General features: G+C 47.1%; 1 protein-coding gene across 3 annotated transcripts in view; it reads right to left on the bottom strand.

Moving 5' to 3' along the window:
- The window catches only part of R3HCC1L (R3H domain and coiled-coil containing 1 like), a 38,226-nt gene extending 20,735 nt beyond the window's left edge, over positions 1-17,491 (bottom strand). Inside the window, exon 1 of one of the 3 annotated variants that reach the window (XM_079976559.1) lies at positions 17,353-17,491. Coding sequence is in view for 2 of the 3 variants with exons in the window: in XM_079976558.1 (XP_079832684.1) it covers positions 13,764-13,986 (223 nt within the window). In the remaining variant the exon portion in view is untranslated. Of the gene's footprint in view, positions 1-13,763; positions 14,021-17,352 lie in introns of those variants that run through there. The other 2 variants (XM_079976558.1, XM_079976560.1) reach the window with 2 other exon arrangements.
- Positions 17,492-19,372: the final 1,881 nt, after the last annotated feature.

The following is a 19,372-nucleotide window of genomic DNA, read 5'->3' as shown; positions in this document are numbered from 1 at the left end:
TGTTACCAACGCAGGATCAGTAAAATGATGAGCCAGTGATGCACTGGCCCTTCTGTGCTTGCTTAGACAGAGCAGGTAGAGACAGAATCCCCAGGACCCCTGCCTCTATCAAAGATCAACCAGCACCCCACATGCTCAGTGTTTCAGAAATGTAAACCCAAAATGCACAGGCTTTCCTCCTACCAGGACAATGCAGTTTTCTACACTCGCAGATAGCACAAGCCACACTGAAAACAGGCACTCAGCCTCATGCCACTTTTGTAAAGGGTCTCAAGTGCATTCTGCAAGTGGGAGAACTACACGACTGGCCAAGTTCACACATGCAGCCAATTAGGAACAGGTCTGTGAAACGCAGTTGGAAATCCAGGCTTGTAGGGCTTCCATTTCAGCTGATCTTGGGTCAGGAGCAAGTGTGCGGCATACAGTCTCCCTCCCCGAGCCCACTAGGCCATACTGCCCTCCGCGAGCCCTGCATCGCTGCTCTAATCACCAATGGTGACTACTTCTTTCTCAACGGCAGGAGCGCAGTCCAGGAATCCTGGCTTTCAGACCTATTGACGGCTGCTAGGCCACGTTCTCTTCCTCTCGCTCAAGCCCCCTTGACCCTTTCCTCAAACCCCAGACCACACAGCCTTCAAGGCTAACCGCCACCCTGAGGCCCCAGGTACTTGCGGCCCCCCTCTTGCCAGAGAGATTTATTTTTCATAAGCTTTGGCACAAACAGCAAGGCTGCTATCTGCCAGGCCCCAGGCCCCTATAAATATGCATCAGGCCACATTTATGGAGACGGATGGCTCGGGGGTCTGTCCTGTGGTTGTGGGGGAAAGGAAGAGTTGGGGAAGGGTGTGGCCACAAGATTAATCACTGCCCACTCTGTTTAGGGGTATTCATCATGGCCCACTGTCAGGTAAATCACTGGAAAAACACCTCTCTAGTAATTAATGGGAAGTGACGGATGGACAGCCCCTGGGCCCATTAATCTGGACCATCAGAAGCAGACCAAGATTATGAATGTCAGGATGCATAAACTGTATACCAATCAATAGGGCCAGGAATTCATCCAAGGTTCTCATTTCCGAGGCACCTCCGGTGCATTAGGCTCCGCTCACCTTCCCCGCCCCTGCTTCTCTCTCCCCTTTCTTCTCCCCTCTGCTTATTTGAACTGAAAACAGATCCCTCCTCAGCCAAGCAGACGGTATGTACAGCCCAGAGCCTGGAGGGGCAGGAACACCGCCAGAGAGCCACGCAGAAGCCTCAGACAGGGCAATGGAAGCAAACACCCCCAAATGAAAATGCAGGCATGGCGGCCGGATCATTCATGCCGCACCTTCCATCTGCCTGCACTTCAATCTGTTTCATTCCATATCAAGCGCACACATCTAAGGGGTTAAAAAAAAGTGGGCCTTGCACCACATAGTCACTGGATCATGCTGGTAATGGGAACCCTTGCCAAACGCCAGTCTCTACTCCAGCAAGATTCTGCCATGGTTGAAATGCAGTGCCCTGGATTTGGGGCAACCTGTTCTACCCAGAATGCAGCACGAGGCTCTTACTTCGCCTGCTCCCAGTTGTCTTCACTGTCTGCTGACTCAACCTTAGGTGGGAACTAAGTAGGGCTGGGTGATATATTGATAGATGATAGATAGATAGATAGATAGATAGATAGATAGATAGATGATAGATAGATCTTCCAAAACCAGTTTGAAGTCCATATCGTGATATCAGTTTCATAATTTTTGACCTGGCAATATATTGCAAATCATGATGTGTGTGTGTGTGCGCGCACTATGCAAAAATCACGATGCAGGAAAAAGCCAGAGCTCCCGCCTTATTTCAGACACATATATCAGTGCTATATCGGTATACTGTGATGTTTAGCTGGTGATATATTGTAATGTTGAAAACCAGATATTGTCCAGCCCTAGAACCCAGAGAGCATTCACAGGGCAAGGTGCCTGCTCTACACTTGAAGGCAACTTGTGCTCAAGTTTTTGTGGGACAGGTGTCGGATCAAACCGCTAGTAGCCACAGTGACAAAGATGGTGGACACAGTCCTTTTCTGCTGTCTCCTGAGTTGCACAGGACCTTCACTCTAAAGCAGAGATGGAGCCCTCCAGATGCTGCTGGACTACAACTCCAATCATCCCTGACCACCAGCCATGCCATCTGGGGCTGATTGAAGACTAACAACATCTGGAAGGTCACAGTGTCCTCATGCCTGATCTGCAGCCTAACCAACTCTTCAGAAAACTAGAAGGACAGCGAGGATTCCCTAGATGGTGAACAAAATGGTTTTCATGGAGCACAAGTTAGCACGGGTGCAGGTAGTCAAGCTGCTAAAACATTATCCCCTGCACCCGGGGGCAAACACAGACTGTAAGGAGACTAGCAAAGAGACCAATCCATTTCCTCACCAAGAAGCAGGCAGAGCTCTTGGATCTTTTCCATTCTCCAATAAGCTAATTTCACCTGCAGAATAGTCCCCTTCATCTTTATTGACTCGGTGAGAAAAGAACGTATCATTAAGACAGCTTCAGCCCAGAGGAGTCATTTTTCAGCACAAAATATAATCTATTTCTTTCCGAACAGCCACACCCACTGTGAACAAGGAGCTGTGCTCAGCTAACTGGGTGCTCTGGGGGTCTCTCACGGCAACAAAGCCTGCTACTGCTAGGTAGGGGCAACGCCACACAAAAGCCCTGCTCATAACCACGTTACAAAAACCATTTGGGTGGCAGACACAGAACCGGGCACCCTGCAGAGCGGAGGCAGCCTTGCGGAAACCCAAACATTTAACCGAAGAGGCCATAAGAGCCCCAGAAAAGTGAAGATGGGAGGGCTTAAAGAAGAAAGGCAGAGTTCCACACCTAAAAACATAACGGCGGCTTTTAGGATTGAAAGTCTACTGGGCTTGCTCTCAGGCCAGCCACATTCCAACATCAAGATGGCAAAGTGAATCTGGGGACATTTATTATCTTAGGGCTGCTGACATTTGCTGATTCCAGTGCTTCCTTACAGTCACAGTTGCTGAAACAAAGGGGGTCTCAGGTTCTCTTCAATGCTTTTTAGGCCTGATGATCATGGAGATAAAGAAAAGACGTGACTGCAATGCATCCGAGAGCTCTAGACTCAGTACCAGGAAGTCTGGAAACAAAAACCCCAAGAATACAATACGTATTTTAAGGAGTGGGGGCTCTGGAACAGAGTCAATTTAAAAAAAAAAAAAATCAACAGTATTAGTGACCCTCTCATCACCTAGACCAGGAATAGCTAACTGGCAGCCTGCCTCTGGCCCCCAAAGCAACTTAATAAGGTCCCAATAATGCTACTAAATTTTGAACTGCATTGTTAGAAAGAAAACCACACAGCTTTACTCATCAGGAAAAAGAAGCAATGAGTCTACATCTGTTTCACTGCCAACCTGCCACTTGTTTAGGAAAGTTTTTAATGTTTGATTCTATTTTAATATTCTGTTGGGAGCTGCCCAGAGTGGCTGGGGAAACCCAGCCAGATGGGCAGGGTATAATTTTATTATTACTATTATTGAAAGAATCAGCCCCAGTTCCCATTCCCTATTAATAATCCTGTATCATCTGATCACATGCTATCCGCATCTACAAAACCAAATTAACTACAGAATCTGGACAGGCATGAAGTCAGGTTGTTCCAGCTCTGGACAACGTACAGTCCAGGGAATAGAGTAGTCCTGAGAACAAGGAGGTTGGCTTTCCCTGACCTACACTCCACTGATGCAACAAGTCTTGTGCAGAGCCAAGACTTTCAGATAGCCCAAACTTAGCCTGCAAATTGTAAGCCTTCCTGAAAACGGCTTATCTGTCTATCTCCTCCCACCCTACCACTGCTCATCTGACTGGAGAGTCGTCCATCATCTGTGCCGAGACAGCCCTGCCACCATCTCTCATCACAAAGCAGCACAACCTGCACCTTGCTATGGTCTGAAGAGCCACAGCCGGTCGTGCCTCCCATTAAAACCCTACGGAAGTCAGAATTTGTAGCCTTTTCTAGCTCCTCTGGTTCTCCTTGTTGCACCCTCTTTAGGAACGTCTACCCTTTATGCAGCAAATACACCTATTAGATGTACACTGATGGACATGTACACAGTGTGGACATCACATAAAATGTGGACATAGATTTGGGAGCCCTGCCCCAAGTTCCCAGACCCATCCTGGTGGTGTGCAACATTCATTTATAACATGGAAATACTAGCGTAACATCAATGTACACACAGCAGTTGTGCTTGTTGTGTCACGTGTGAAAGCAAGAGCATTTCTCAAGCTGCCCTTATCCAGGCAATCAAATGAAATCCAGCTCACAGGATGGCAAAGCTGTACAGCCCAGGTTACTCCATCTCTAAAATGATACTGTAGAGCTGAAAAAGGTACAGAGAAGGACAACTTCAGAGTAGAGACACAGAATCATAGAATTGCAGAGTTGGAGGGGACCCCTGAGGGTCACGCTAAAAGGGGGTTCGGCCACCCTTTAAAATGCAAATGGTAGGGAGAAAGTGAATATTTCCTCCCTCTCTGACAACACAAGAACTCAGATAACACAATTAAAACTAATTAGCAGTAGATTCAGGACACACAAAAGGAAGCTCTTATTCACCCAACGCATAATTAACTGGAAATTGACTGCCACAAAGGACATAGTGATGACCACTGGCTTAGAGGGCTTCAAAAGGAGATTAGAGAAATTTCAGAGGAGTAGGAGGAAGTCAGTCAGCAGCTATTTCGCCAGGATTGCTAAATGGAATTTACAGCTTTAGAGGCAACATGCCCCTGAATCACTGCCACTTGGGGACCTTAAAGAATGGGGAAGAGCTGAGGCCTTGACGCCTGGGCTTGCAGGTGCCCCAGAAGAAACTGGGTGGTCACACTTAGAAACAGCATGCTGGACTAGATGACCACTTGGCCTCATCAACATATATTTGAACTATGGGACTCACTCACACAGTGATAGCAACCTCCTGGCTTTAAAAGAGGATTGAACAAATTCATTGAGGCTGTGGCTGTCAATGGCTAGTAGCCATGACAGGTAGGCTCTGTCTCCACAGCTGGAGGCAGTAATGCTTCTGAATTATGGAAACTGGAGAGGAGAGTGCTCTTGTGCTTGGTTCCTGCTTGCAGATTTCCCAAAGGCATCTGGTTGGTCACTGTGAGAACAGGATGTTGGAGTAGATAGGCCATTCGCCTGGACCAGCAGGGCTTTTGAAAATTATTATTTCAAGCACCCTGCCCTGTGCTGCAGGAAGCCTAGCTAGGCCATGGCTACCGCATCAGCCTCTGCAGAGATTTGTTTTGTTCTGTTTGTTTTTTAAGGGCAGGGAGAGAAACTGCAGCCCACAAATTCCATTCCTTTGGATCCTGTATCTCCCTCGCATCCGCAGTCTATTACACACTCCATCAGACGCCCCCCGCCACGCCTCGGCACCAACCCATTTCATGCTCAAGAGGGTCGAATCAGTGTCCCTTGGCGTGTCTCCTTTTCACACTACACCGGGCAACGTAACTTCCAACTTGCTGCACTAACTTCTGCGCTAAAGCCCTCCGTCCGCAACGAGGGGCAGGGCAGGAGCTGAAGGACCGCAGAAGCAACAAGGCAGCTCCCAGGCTGAGTCAGCCGTTGTGCCAAAACTGAAAGAATGGTGTTGGTTCTCAAGCAAAGGTACGCACCTCAGCTTACTCTGAGGGAGACTTTTCCCGCTAACCACATGAGCGTTTTTCTTCTCATTTTAACTGCGTTTTCTTTTTAATCCATTCTCTATTATGTTTTTCTCTCTCTGCATCCCATCGCAAGCGCGATCCTCTCCCTGCACCATCACATCTCTCTCAAAAGTATTCTGTGAACCCTCCACTCCTTTCTCTCTCCAAATGCTCTATCTAGCTCTCAGTTACTCCTGCAGCCTCCATCACTTTTACTCCCTGTTTTTCTCTCTGTACCTTAAATGCTCTTCATTTTCTGTATCACATCAAGTCTCTTAGGGTCCTCACCTCTTTCACTCCATGTTCTTTCCTATCAGCACCCTATGGCCCTCTTCTCTGGCTTCTGTTCATTAACCAGTCATTTCCTCTTTTCTCACCCTATAAGACTTTCTGTGAGCCCATTCACCTGCCCTCCCTTTTCTTCCTCCACTGCCTTTCTTTGCTTCTGTTCCTCTGCTTGCAACATCTACTCTTCCCTTCTTGGAATTCAGTGGCAACAGCACAGCTGGCTTCCACTCTGCCAGCAACAGGCACCTTGAGGTGGGCCAGGTGACACGGAAAAGCTGGTGCCACCTCCTTCACATGCCTCTGAGATGGAGTGTAGGCAAAGTGACACTGAAAGCTCAGGTCCTAGTGGCCTTTTGGTGGGATTTCCTATGCAGCAGAGGAAAGGACCACCACCAAGGGGCATCTGGAATTCTCCCAGGTGGTCACAACTAAGCCGCCATCAGTCCTCAGGCATCAGGTTGTACGGGGCTGATCTAAGGAAAAACATAAGACAAAAGACAAAGCCCACTGAGCCTGCTGAGCAACAGGAGCCCAGAATGCCATAGTGACCCAAGCTTAGCAAAATAAATATATATTTATATCACCCAGCAACCGCATCAGAGAAAACCCAAGCAGATGTGCCACATGAAAATGCACACAAACAGCTTTCACTACAAGACATCCTCAGAATATAATTCCATTGGGGCGCCTGTCTTGGCAAAAAGCAAGCGATATCCTGTAAAAGGAACACAGCCAGGACGAGCGACTGGGACCTGAAGCCACTGCTATTTGGAACAGAGAGCTCGTTTGTTTATCGGAATAACAGGGGAAGCCTACTGTGTAATCAGGACACCCCTAGAGCAGAAATCCATCCACCACACCAGCTGCAGCACAGGCTGAAGTGGCACCCCAGCAGCTCCCAGCAGCCTATATTGTTTCCTGGCAGCAAACTGTATTTTTAGCCTTTGAGGTTTCCGATTCCACTCAATCCATAATTCCATCAATAGAATATTTAACCTTAGAGCCTTGATCACAGGAGAGAAACGGCAACCCCTTGGACCGGGCAGTGAACGGAAGGCAGTGCTAAATCTCCCTTTCCCCAGAGCACTGAGGAAGCAAAGCTCACGCTGGCTCCTTTACCAGCCCGAGGGGCTTGGCTGCTGCCCTCCCTGGGCTCAGCAGTGACCAGAACTCCATCGGCCCACCCGCCTCCTTCCTGCAAAGTGGGAGCGGCTCTTGATTGGTGCTTGGGGAACAGCAAAGTGCCCTTGAGGGACAGCACCAGGTGTCACTCAGCGCTCGCACATGCACAATGTCACTCTTTATGGCGTGCTGCAGAACGGGTGCTTCTTCCAAAATAATAACGCCAATAAAAGAGAGAGAAGTGCAAGGAGACTCCAAACAGCCCAAATTAGAAAGCCCTTTGGACGCCGCCACTCATTTAGTCTCCAGGCACATGGCAAGAGTGCCTCCCCCTCCCCAGCAAGGAAACCTTGGCAAAGGAATGACGAGGCTGCGCAGAATCTTTTCCTCCAAGTTCCTTACTATAGGCCAGAGGTGCAATACAAGCTAAATATAATCTCTCACACACCAAAAAAATCCCACCTACCTGCTCTCAGCAATAAATAAAGTAGCAGTGGGCCAACCCCCAATATCAGAGTCCCATTCCCCCACCCCAAGGAAAGCCCACCTTTTATTTCCCTTCTCTTCCCTCCCCTTCCCCTTTTATGAAGATCACCCGCACTGAGACTCCACAGCTAATTCTCTCCTGGCCTCCTTGTGGGCCCAATTCAGCCAGCTAGCCCTGGGGATTATCTAATTGATTTTTATTTTTGAATTTTATTGTTATTCATGTTTTTATACAGTATTTTATGCTGCTTTTATAATTAAGTGTTTTAAATTTGTTGCTAGCCGCCCTGAGCCTGGTTTTTGAACCGGTAAGGGCGGGATATAAATAAAAATTTATTATTCTTCTTATTATTGTAGACCAGGGGAATGCCTATGAACAGCTAACGAAAGTCTAGCAGTTGAGACAATGGGCTGTGTGCATTAACACAACTCCTAGCACTCAGATCTGCTGTACAGGAAAAAAGAAATGTTGGTTCTAGACAGGTATGAAGCTTCCTTAAAAGCAGTATCCAACAGTCTAATAAAACCCAAAGCCAGCAACATTCAAAACTCAGCAGTCAGGAACCAGTTAATGCCATGGGGAGGGGTGGGGGGTGGGGAATGGGAACCATCCAATGAAAAATACAAAAAAAAGCAGGAGAACCAATCTCAGGATGCTGAAGAATATTGCACTAGTCATTGATGCCCAATGTGCTTTGGCCAGAACACGCCTTCCTCGGGGGTTTTTATGCTTCCTTACAGGCAGCTCAAAAACCTCTGTTTTGAAATCCCTGCACCACTCCGACCATTCCTGCCCCTTCTTCCCCAGTCTTCCTGGGCAGAGGGTGATGTATCTTCTGTGGCGGGGAGGGCTACAACACTTTCAGGATCTTTCATACAGTGGTCTGAGGGAAGGCTATAAATACCGTATCATTTACACTTGCTCCAAGCTTCCCATTCAGCAGCAAAAGACTGAGTTGACTGCCATCAGGAAGCAGCCTGCAAAGCAGAAGCGGAAAAACATTGCCTGGGGGCTCAGTCATGCTCCCTTGCACCTTAGGAACACTTGCAACACTTGTCATACAGCCAGTAAGTAGCTCTGAATCCAGCCAGCTGGATGGCAGGAGATCCATATCCCACCCCTGCCCTGATTCTCAATCACCTTTTAGAGTCATACAATTTCACATCTATATTATTCCACATTCTTTTCTTTTATAACAGAAAAAACCCCTCTTGCCCTCCATACTTGATTCCCCAATGAACTATAAAGACCCACACAAAGAACAGGGAATCAATTGCACTTCACGAGGCAATTCCAAACATGCAAAGACAAATCTCTTTAAAAATAATAAGACACAACAGAGGAAGCAGTTCATTTTCAGCCCGTTGCCCGTCTCCTGAGTTAAGCACTAACACCAGTCGGACATAAGAATGGGGTCTGGAGTCAATGGCATTCCTTTAAGGCTGCATGGAAAGGACAATGCAACCACGGAGGAAAGTGAATTAATGTCTGACCAAAAGAACTAAGGGAATTAGGCAGGATTGTACAGATATATCAAGGGCAGAGGCCCAGCCAGAGAGCACATCAATAAAAAGGGAGAGAGATGAAAATAACAAGGAGTCCAACAGGAATAAGATTATTTAAAAAGATGAAAGGAATGACCTTGTGAAAAAAATATCCAGCACATATACATCTAAAACCAGCACCTCCTGATAACATGCATACCAGGCCAAATCAGGTTTAGCTAATGAGCTGACTGAACCCCAGATAAGCTATTGCTAATGGCAGGAGGGGGGTGGTCTAAGCAAGAGGCACCTTGCATTGCTGGTTCTTGCATTCCCCACCTAGCTGCTTTTTTTTTATTATTGCCCTCTAAATGCAGCTTCTCCCTAAGCATGGCTGGGTTTCCGGCAGAGGAAAGGGACGTGCAATTTCTAAAATGTCTGCTCCCAAGCATAGCATCAGTACTGTACAGGGTATAAGAAAAGGGGGAGACAAAGAACGAGTGACAGTGATGGGATGAGGGGCACCCAGGATTAAAAGAGCACAAGACCAACTCCGTCAGAATTGCCATAAAAAGATACTGAGTGGAGAAACAGCATTAAAATTCGATGCAACTGAACTTCAGGGAAAGTTTCCTCAATTTTTATTTCCCAAATGCCTGACAATTACATTTGCAGATGACACTAAAGGGGAATTTGCGGCAAAGAGCTGAGAGAACAAGGAAATAATTCAAAGGAAGTGAGGGAGGCTAGAAATAAGACACGATTCAGCCGGGCAAGGCACAGCTTGCAGAGACGGGAAATGCAGGCGCTGAGCAGGGACAGAAACCTGGAAAGAGACACAGGGTGAGAGCAAACTGGAGATGAGCTGACAATGATGAAAGAGCTGCTGCTATTTCAGGCTGCAGAAACATCACACCCCAGAGGAAGGGGGGATGACAGGCAAGATGCACCCACAATCAGGAAGATCAGCTTTGCCCAAAGGAACCCGGCAAAGTGGATGGAATTGGTGGGGTAGACCTGGCAGATTAAAAGAGGCAGAGGCCAAAGGAAGTGACATTCTCCGTGGTGGGTAGGCCTTTGATCTCCCATGCGCAAGATGCCCCTCCATGAATCCCTTAGGCAAGCTCCTCCTTTCCTTCAGTTCTGTGCTCAGACAGCCATATTCAACACTCAGTATGTCCCTCTCCCACAAGAAGCAGCCCTTCTGTTGCGCAGAAGGGTCCGTATAGGCTCACCAAGACTGCAAAGCCTAAACAGGGATGGCAATGGGCCTCAAGCCATCCCTAGTGGCAGCTCTTGCAGGACAGCTGACGGGCTTCACAGTGAGAGGCTGGCTGTACTGCCTGCCCTTCCTGACCCAGCCTTAGTACCCACACTCCTGAGAATAATTCATGCCCACTAAGCCAAAGGATGCCTGCTTGGCCCTTCCCACACCCATCCACTTGAAGCCCACACAGCAAACGTGAAGCCCACAATTCCTCAAACATGGGCTGCAGCTTCAACAGCTTCGCCCATTAGAAAACTGAGTTCACTGGTCAGAAGTTGGAATCCGCAGAATTCTATTTTTGCAAAGGACAGTAGGTGCTGAGTCTCCTAGGCTGCAGAGGAAATCTTGAAAACCTGGGAGGGAGACAGTTATCTAACTTGTTTGCTGCTCTCTTTGCAATTTCCCCCCAGTCACTTTGTGCTCCCCCAGAACCTCTATGCTTACATCTCACTCTCTTAATTGTGTGAATTTCTTCCCCCAAGTAGGAACTGAGCGTTTTAACAGGAGTGGAGAAACACAACTGATTTGGTTTGGGACACATAATGGAAATAGGGTTTCACAACTTTAAAAAACAGAGTTCAGAGAGAGAGAAAGAGAAAATGAAATTGAGCCCAAAGGTTATAACATGATACATTAAATGCTATTCAGAAAATGGATTCAACTAGGGGCCTTCAACCTTCTGGGGCCAGGGACACATTTGGAAATCTAAGAAACTGTAGTGGGCACCACAAAATGCCCATTTCACAAAAGAAGAACTGGGGATGCCCAGAGACATGCTCCTAAAACAAGTGGAATACCTACATGCATCCCAAAGAAAACAACACACTAGGGAGGAAAACAGGGAAACGCCCCCCAAATCACAAATGGCCAAAAAAGGCAGGTGTTCAGAAGGATGTCTGAGGACACCATGATGCTCACAGCTGCCATATTGGGGATTCATTAATGTACTCAACAGCAGTCCTAAGGTTTTTTTATTTTGATTGTAATCTGAAATGACAAAAGGATCTAAATCACAGAAAAGCAGCACACAGCCAGGCATAGGTTACTGGCATCCACCTTAAATAACATAATTTATACACTGCTCAGGCTTAGTAGTTGCTATATGTGCTTGCCTACTGAAAGAATCTGCAAAGTTCAAAAGCCTGGTCACGTACACACCAACTTGTCAGCAAAACCACGTTTATGCCCCTAACTAAATCCTGGCCTCTGCTTACTAAAGGACTACCCAACACTTCTCCCCATCTGAATTCCAGCACAAGCACTGTTCTTGCCAGAAAATGATCCACCACACAGCTGGTCACCAGCAGCTGCCTGTGAACAAGACAAGAGAGCTGAAAACACCACAATGAAAAATGGCACTTATGGCATGCACTAGCAGGAGACAGTGAAAAACACAGCCTGGTGGCTGGGAGCGAAGGGATGTGTGTTTTATGAGGCATCGAGTGCCTGGGACTATGAGTGCGTCAGGAGAGGAGGGAGGTACGCCGCAGCTCTTCTGAGGGACACCATATAACTTCCCTCCTGCAGTGGCTCTGACAAACAGAATTTCTTTCTAATTCAATAAAGGCCCGGCGGTTACCATGGCTCATCCATTGTACCCAAAAGGGTTATAGCTGCTGCTCACATAATTTTCCCCTGTCCAAAATGCACAGGAAAAGGCCTCACCTGGTGGGTGAGGGGCAGTGATGACCTTCCCAAAATGCAGCACCAGTTAAAAGGCAGGGAGGACACAAAGCACTGCCAGAACTCAGAGCAGGAGACCCACGTAAGGTAAGGAGCACAAAGTCTCTGAGACTGCTCCTAGGACCAGGAGTCTGGATGTGTGGTGGGGGGAAATCTGGTACAAGGAGTTTCAAAGACAGTTCATTGTACCAGGATGGGTAACCTGTCCAGTTATTGCTGGACTCCAGTTCCCCTCAACGACACACAGAACAGCCGACGGCTAGGAATCATGGGAGTTGTCTATTGAAGCCCCCCCCCCCCACTGCCACAGCATTAATCTAATCTATTCCAGGGCTAGTCATGGATACTTTCACATCCCACACAAAACTATAGACAGAGATAACTGAATACCATGCAGGGCAGTGGGGGATAACTGAAATTCTTTTATCACTCTTACACAAATGAAATTTACCCAGATGCATATATTTGTACTGGCTTCTATTATCTTCCAGGCATCAGGCTGGTTGTGAACTAGAAGGCTTTAAGAAACTGAGCCAATGTATCTAAGGGGCTACTTCTTCTCCTATGACTCTTTGCAAAATTAACTAAGATCTCTTAGTGGACAGTTGCTATTTGCCCACTAAAAAGGATGTTAAAATTTACATAAGCATCTTGAATCCTTTCACCACAGCTTTTAAATGCCTTTTCCATTGAGATATGATACATAGGATTTCAGCCATAGAATAGACTTGCTGCTGGTGGGGAAAATACCACGTTGATTTGGGGGGTGAGTAGGAGCACCAATTTTTTAAAAAATAACAAGCAACAGAAACCTCATGGATCTGGTGTGTGTGTGTGTTCCAGTACCAGAGACAAGAAGCAGTCAGCATTTAAGCAACTATCAAGACAACACCTATCTGGAATCACACCATCTTGCCGATTAAAAAAGCAATGAAAGGCAAATATGACTTTAAAAAGAGTTCTCTAAAACGGCACAAACATCAGGAAGAGTTGTGCTCCTCAGTGCCACTGATGTCACAGGCATTATCCAACCGAAGCTCATCATAACTGCAAAACTGTATTTCACGAGGTAACTCACAAGCTTCTACTAAGGAAAGAAAGATTTAACCAGTGACAAAGCGCTGCGGCATGCGCGATGGGGAAATGCAATAACCCCACGGCAGAAGTGTGAACTTGAAGGAAGAGGCCCGGATCCCTTTGAACAACTGCCCTTGTGATGAGCAAACACGACGCCCGTCTGGAAAAGTTCTAACACAAGGCTGAATCTCCCTGGACAGCAACCACAGCACGACCCGGCCCCCACCTGAACCACGGGGCAAGGTTTTCCAGTCAGCGTGGGGCTTCCAGGTAAAAATACAACCCGCCTGTCCTATTGCTTTATATGGATAAAAGTGATCTTGGATATTACATGCAGAGACGACTCAACTATCTAAAGTTTAAGCCCCAGCCGCTTCCTTCGTGGAAATAAACTGCTCCCCGCCTGTTGCTCGAGTGCAATAAGCTTCTGCGGGGAGGACGCAGTAATACCCCCCGTCACATTATGGGATGGAGGAACACCGCGGGGTGCGGGGGAGGACCAGCAGCAAAAGGTGTCGATATTAGGGGAGTCCAGTCCTAAAGTGGGGAAAGGGCAGCAGGAGGAAGGCAAATAAGCTGTTTTTAGGACCCGATATAGGAAAGTTTGGGGGGTGGGGAAAGAGACAAGTTACCGGGCGCACGGCAGGGTCGTGCTGGCTCTGTTGCTTCCGCCTTCGCCGCTTCCGCCCGCCCCCCAGCCTGGCCCCGCCCCTCCATGGCGAGGAATGCTGGGAAATGTAGTCCGTAGGGGGTATAGGAGTGCCTGCTCCGCAAGCGTCTTCTCATTCCTTCGCGTTCTATCTCTTTGCTATGGCGGATGCCGTTCACAGCGCCCACGAAACGACCCAGTGGCATTCGCGTAGTCAGCTCTCCGTGCTGCCATCGACTGCAGTGCTGGAGTGTAACGCGGCTGGCAAGAGGCGCCTTGTGACTGTCCGGAACCTATAAAGCATTCCCACACACCCGCTCCCCGTGAATCACACGTGCGTTTCTGTCATCAGCGGGGGGAAAGCATCTGCATCTGTTCACGCGTACTCTTTGCAATCCCCGAGGAAGCAGAAGGCGCGCTTCCGGGTATAGATTTGAGGGAAACTTGGTGTGCCCTCAGCACCCAAAGACAGTCAAGATATTTGGGTCGTGTGAAAGGTCCCACGTAGGTAAATCCTGAAGATGGACAACGGGGGAAAGCCCACCGCCTGCACTGTGGAACATATGTGTGGTTGCTTAAGGAAAGGCATTTTGCACATGCTCAGAGTACTTTTTATAATAATAAATCTATATACTTTCCACAATTCCACTGCCTTGCGGGATATCTTTGGGTGGAAATCTGGAGTGGAATCCCTAAGATGATTGGGTGGTGTCTTGTAGGCCTCCTCCCGGCAATTCCTGCAGTCAAGGGGGTGCCCAATGTATTTCTCTGCTTTCCTTTGAGCTACATCAATAAGGCTGAGAGCAGGGACTTGTCATCTGGGCAGCCCAGCACCTCCATACGTTACCCAGACTTGCACCCAGGGAGGTCACTTTGGTGCTAATAACACAGTGATTTTGACTTCACCCCCTGAGGCACACTCCATTGTCTATTGAGACAGATATATGCCAACAATAGGCTTCTAAAAGCACTAGCTTGCGGGATCATCACAAAAATAAATTCAACCCCCCCCCCCAAAAAAAAACACCTGCTATGAAGCTGTTGCAGCAAAAAGCAACACTCCTGTGGCATCTTAAAGACTGACAGGTTTATTGTGACATACAGTAAACATGTTAGACTGTAAGATGCCACAAGTCTCTTTTTATATATATAAAGAGTCGGTAGGTCCCCATGAGCTCACTTTCACCTGCTGCAGGTGACAGAATTGGAGTGGAGGCGGAGAACCTTCAACTCAATCAATAGGCCATAACTTCAGTAAAAACATATTTAGGATTATTGTGAAATTTAGGGAATGCGTAATCCAGAGGAAAATATGGATGATTGGCAGAGAAGCTGAAGGAAGTCCAAAAAGAGATAATTTGTGAAAATTGGATAAAATTGTATGTTTATGTTGAAAAGTAATAAAAAATATTATTAAAAAAAGGATTATTGTGAAATTGTGATTTCTCTTTCAGAAATCTAAGTTGCAGGACAAAAACCACACCTTCTGTGCCATTCCAATATTCTTCAGTGGTGTCTCTACTATGCACCCAGGCAGCTCCATTGGCAACTGCTGCTGAATAAATCACACCACTCCAGGCTACCTCACTGGTCTGTAAGGAGGGCAAATGCCACAAACCGGAACAGCTGCAGCAGTAGCATTTATTGTTCCAGAGTTAAGTCCTAGTAAGCCATGTCTCCATTCAACCAAAGTTCAAAGTACAAGACTAATTTCAACTGACAACTCCAGATACAAACCCCCCCCCAGTTAAATCTTATTCTGACATTAGCCATGGGACAGGGTCTTCTACCGCACCTGAGGACAGAAGGGTTGGGGCAGGGCAGGGTGGGCCACATGCCACATCTAGGTCTATAGGCTCCCTTTGTTTCAGTTGAGGTGACTCACTATTTCCTGGTAGAGCTGGCCATGGGTGTAAAGCCATCTAGGAGGCCTACCTGAAACCTCCAACAATGGCCTTGCTTTGACTGTGACAAAATGTAGCGTCTAGACCATAGCTGTCAACTTTCAGATTTGAAAATAAGGGATCAGCAGCCTCGAAAATAAGGGATCAGCAGCCTCACCTGTGCTGGGGACAGTCTACAGGATATCTAACAATCCGGGATAGCAGCAGGAAGCAGTGGGAAATGGCGCTGGAATAAGGGGATTTCCCACAAAAAAAGGGGAGGTTGACAGCTATGGTCTAGACACATTGCCCCACCAATATTGCCACAAAAGATATTATGTTCCCTAGTCCATGTCAACGATTAGTACTGAGGGTCAATTAAATAAGCCAGTTGTAACTGGGATTCCATCACATCCATGGGCCTGGCACTGTCACAATAAATAAATAAGTTGTTTGCTGTAATTGAATGATATAGGGACTAGCTGCTTATCATATATGGGCCAGGAAGTAGTCTCCTCTGCAAAAGGGGGCCTGGCTCATTAGCTTGAGTCTCCTTGAGCTATTTATCTTGTAGGCTCCCATCTGTGATGCATCCACAGCTGGTTTGTGGCACATTGTAAGCTGATTTTCTGGAGGCTGGTGGTTCTGCCTTGTACTGAAGCTTGTACCGGAAGCTTTTTTGATGTTTTATGATGTGACGGAGATCTAGGGCATAAAAGACTGACCCATGTGGAATGCTAAGTCCCCCAGGTATTCAGACTAAAAGGAGACTACCTTTTTCTCCTGAACTTCTTTTCTCTCTGAACACTTCTGTTTGACACTGCTTATCTGATTCTGGTGAGCGTGTTCATGTGTAACTGAAGAATGGCAATGCCACATTGCAGTGTCACACAAGCACCAACCGGCAGGATCTCTTGAGAACTGCCAAAGCTGGAAGGCTGATGCTGATAACAAGACACTGACAACACTGAAAATGCACATGTTTTGAGTAAAACTGGAGCCAACAGGGAGTGCGGCTGGGAGGCACACGTAGCCAAGATTTATGGGATTGTCAGGATCTAGCTCTGGGTTAAGACTCTGCGCAGAAGAGTTGCGTCTTTAACTTCCTTGGACCTTACCCGATTATTAGCTGAGAACCTCTGGGAGTTACAAATTACTGTGCTAAAGTCATCAGACCCATATTGTAGTTGGCTCACCAACAAATTGGTTTTTCTGGACCTTGGTAGAAGCATGCTGACATCTCCCAGTTGACATGCGCTTGGATCTACATGTTTCTTTTTGAGTCTAGAATCTCTGGAGTCTCCCTTTCCTGGAGATTTCAGCCATGCTAGGATTTTCCCCTGGTACCATAACACCTGGCTCCCTCTGAATCCACAAGATACAGTAGTTTTGTTCCTACAATTTCTACCTTTTTTGTTCTATTATTTCTTCTTCTGTGATGTCACTGGGCAAGTATACCTCGTGTGGATGAGAGATGTCCTACTGCTCCACAATCCTTTGTATCTTAATCATATAACTTCTCTTATCAAACTCTGTTCCCGCCTCTACTGTCTCATATCCCGATGCTAGACCAGCCTCCCCATTTTGAACAAGGAGTTTCCCTTTTCCCATTCCTCATCTTGAACACCATCTTCACTCTGACTTCCAAGGTTCAACAAAACCAGGGAATTGCCAGCTAATTGTACACACCTGGTGAAATGCAGAGTGCCACTTTTTATGGCCCAGGTCAACCAGTCAAGCCATACCTCAGGCCAGCAAACAAGGAGGGTGTTGGTGTTGTTCCTGCACCACTGCCATCTCTACAACCTTCTGTTCCTTTGCCATGCAGACTCCCCAGGATTCCAATTCTGATACTGTAATAACCTCCCTCTCTGTGACAGAGTGTTTATACATATAAGGTCCCAGGTTCCATTTCTCACTGTCTTCTCCAGTTAAAGCCAATCATTAGAAGAGTCTGAAGGAAGACTTTCCTGTCTGGGACCCTGTCTGGTGAACTGTGTAGGTTGGTCTGGACCATTTGGAATTAGGTCTTGTGTTATCACCTTTGGGTTTCTGTCTCAGCGTCAGAGGCCAGCCCTGGCCTATGTCTCTGTAATTGAATCTCTGCCAGGCCGGGTGTCCCCAGTCCTTTCAGGAAAGGAGGGAGGAGGCTGTGGAAGTGCCATTAAATCATGATTCATTAACTCCCACTTCCTGGCATGCCATGGCCCAGCTCTGAGGGACTCTACTTCAGCTTCTGGGGTCAATGCCTGCCATGACAAGGCATTTTCCCACACAGAGGCAAGTGTGCCAACAGGATTTTCTGGGCCCTGGACACCGCCAAGAGGCCAGTCGTGGGGCCTTGCTTACAGTGGATTTTGTGCACCTGTGTCCTCTGTACCCACCTATTAGCAGCCCTGTCTTCAGTGCCAGAAGAATCAGAAGGACTAAACAAAGTGTCTATGGGAGAAGGACATACACAGAATGCCTTTTGAAATCTGGACTCTTCTCACCCCCAGCTCCCCTCGGAGTCAGTATAGGCCTTTTGGGTCTGTGTTTCCTCACCTCTTCACTTCCTACAACTTCAGTGCCCATGGGAAACTGCAAATCACTTGAACTCTCCTAGAAATGTAAAGCAGGGATGTTGATATTCCAGTGTGTTTATTTATTGAATAAATGTATGGATAAAAAAGTATAGTTTTAAAAGGCCTTTCTTTTGATATTTTTTGAATTGGACTCAGAAGTGTACAGACATTTTCATTTCTTTTCCAGTGTCTATTTGTTCCTTATTTGCTTACCTCCACCCTCAGAGAACTACTGCTCTGGTTTTCCGTAAGTGAGACTTGGTATGTTCTGTAGTGAAGAGGTGAGGAACTGTGGTGAACTGGTCAGCTCTGGTGGTCATCTTCACAGAGGTAGTGGTGCTAGCCTCCTTCACATCATGCCCTCTGGAGCGTCCTGGGTTTGGGATGGGCATCACTGCTGTTCCCTAGGGAGGAATGGGCAGGTGGAGGATGGTAAATGCCTGAGAGAAACTTGCATGTATCTCACACTGCCTGGGGCTCAGAATCCTGCATAGAAGAAGGGTCAGTGGTGGATCATTCCTGTCCATTTGGAGAAGGGCTGTAGCTCAGCAATAGAGCATCTCTCCTTTGAATGCAGAATTCCCCAGCTTCAGTCCCTGGCATCTCTAGTTAGAATTGGGAATGTCCCCTGCCTGAAACCTTGGAGAGCCTCTGCCAGTCAGTGTAGATAACCCTGGACTAGATGGATAGTCTGACTTGGTATAAGGTAGCTTCCTACTTTTCTTGCAGTGGGGATCACCTGAACTCTTAAGTGCTGAAGAGCTGTGTGATTACCAGCATCATATGCAAATCCAGGGAGGGCATAAAAGTCCTCAGAGCAGCCCTGTTTTCTTACTGATGGAACAGATTCAAGGTAGGCATCTACATCACCCAGATTCCCATTCGCATAGGCTGTCATGCTGGAAGAGAACTACTGCATCTGTATGCTAGGCAAGGGGCAAGCTGGGTTTTTATTTCATTTTGCAGCGTAAGTTAATCTTGTTTCTCCCTTATCCTATCCAATTATCTCTTCTATCATCAATAAACAAATTTTAATTTAGCATAATTGGACACGAGTGTGGTATGATTGAGGGCTGGGATATAGATTTGAAATAATCAACTTGGGAGGGTTTTGTCTCTACAGAGGCAGCCTGCAGTCCAGTGTC

Source organism: Podarcis cretensis (assembly GCF_951804945.1).
Source record: "Podarcis cretensis genome assembly, chromosome: 5".
Classification (NCBI taxonomy): domain Eukaryota; kingdom Metazoa; phylum Chordata; class Lepidosauria; order Squamata; family Lacertidae; genus Podarcis; species Podarcis cretensis.
The sequence above is the reverse complement of the archived record's forward strand: the minus strand, read 5'-3'. Positions and strand labels throughout refer to the sequence as shown.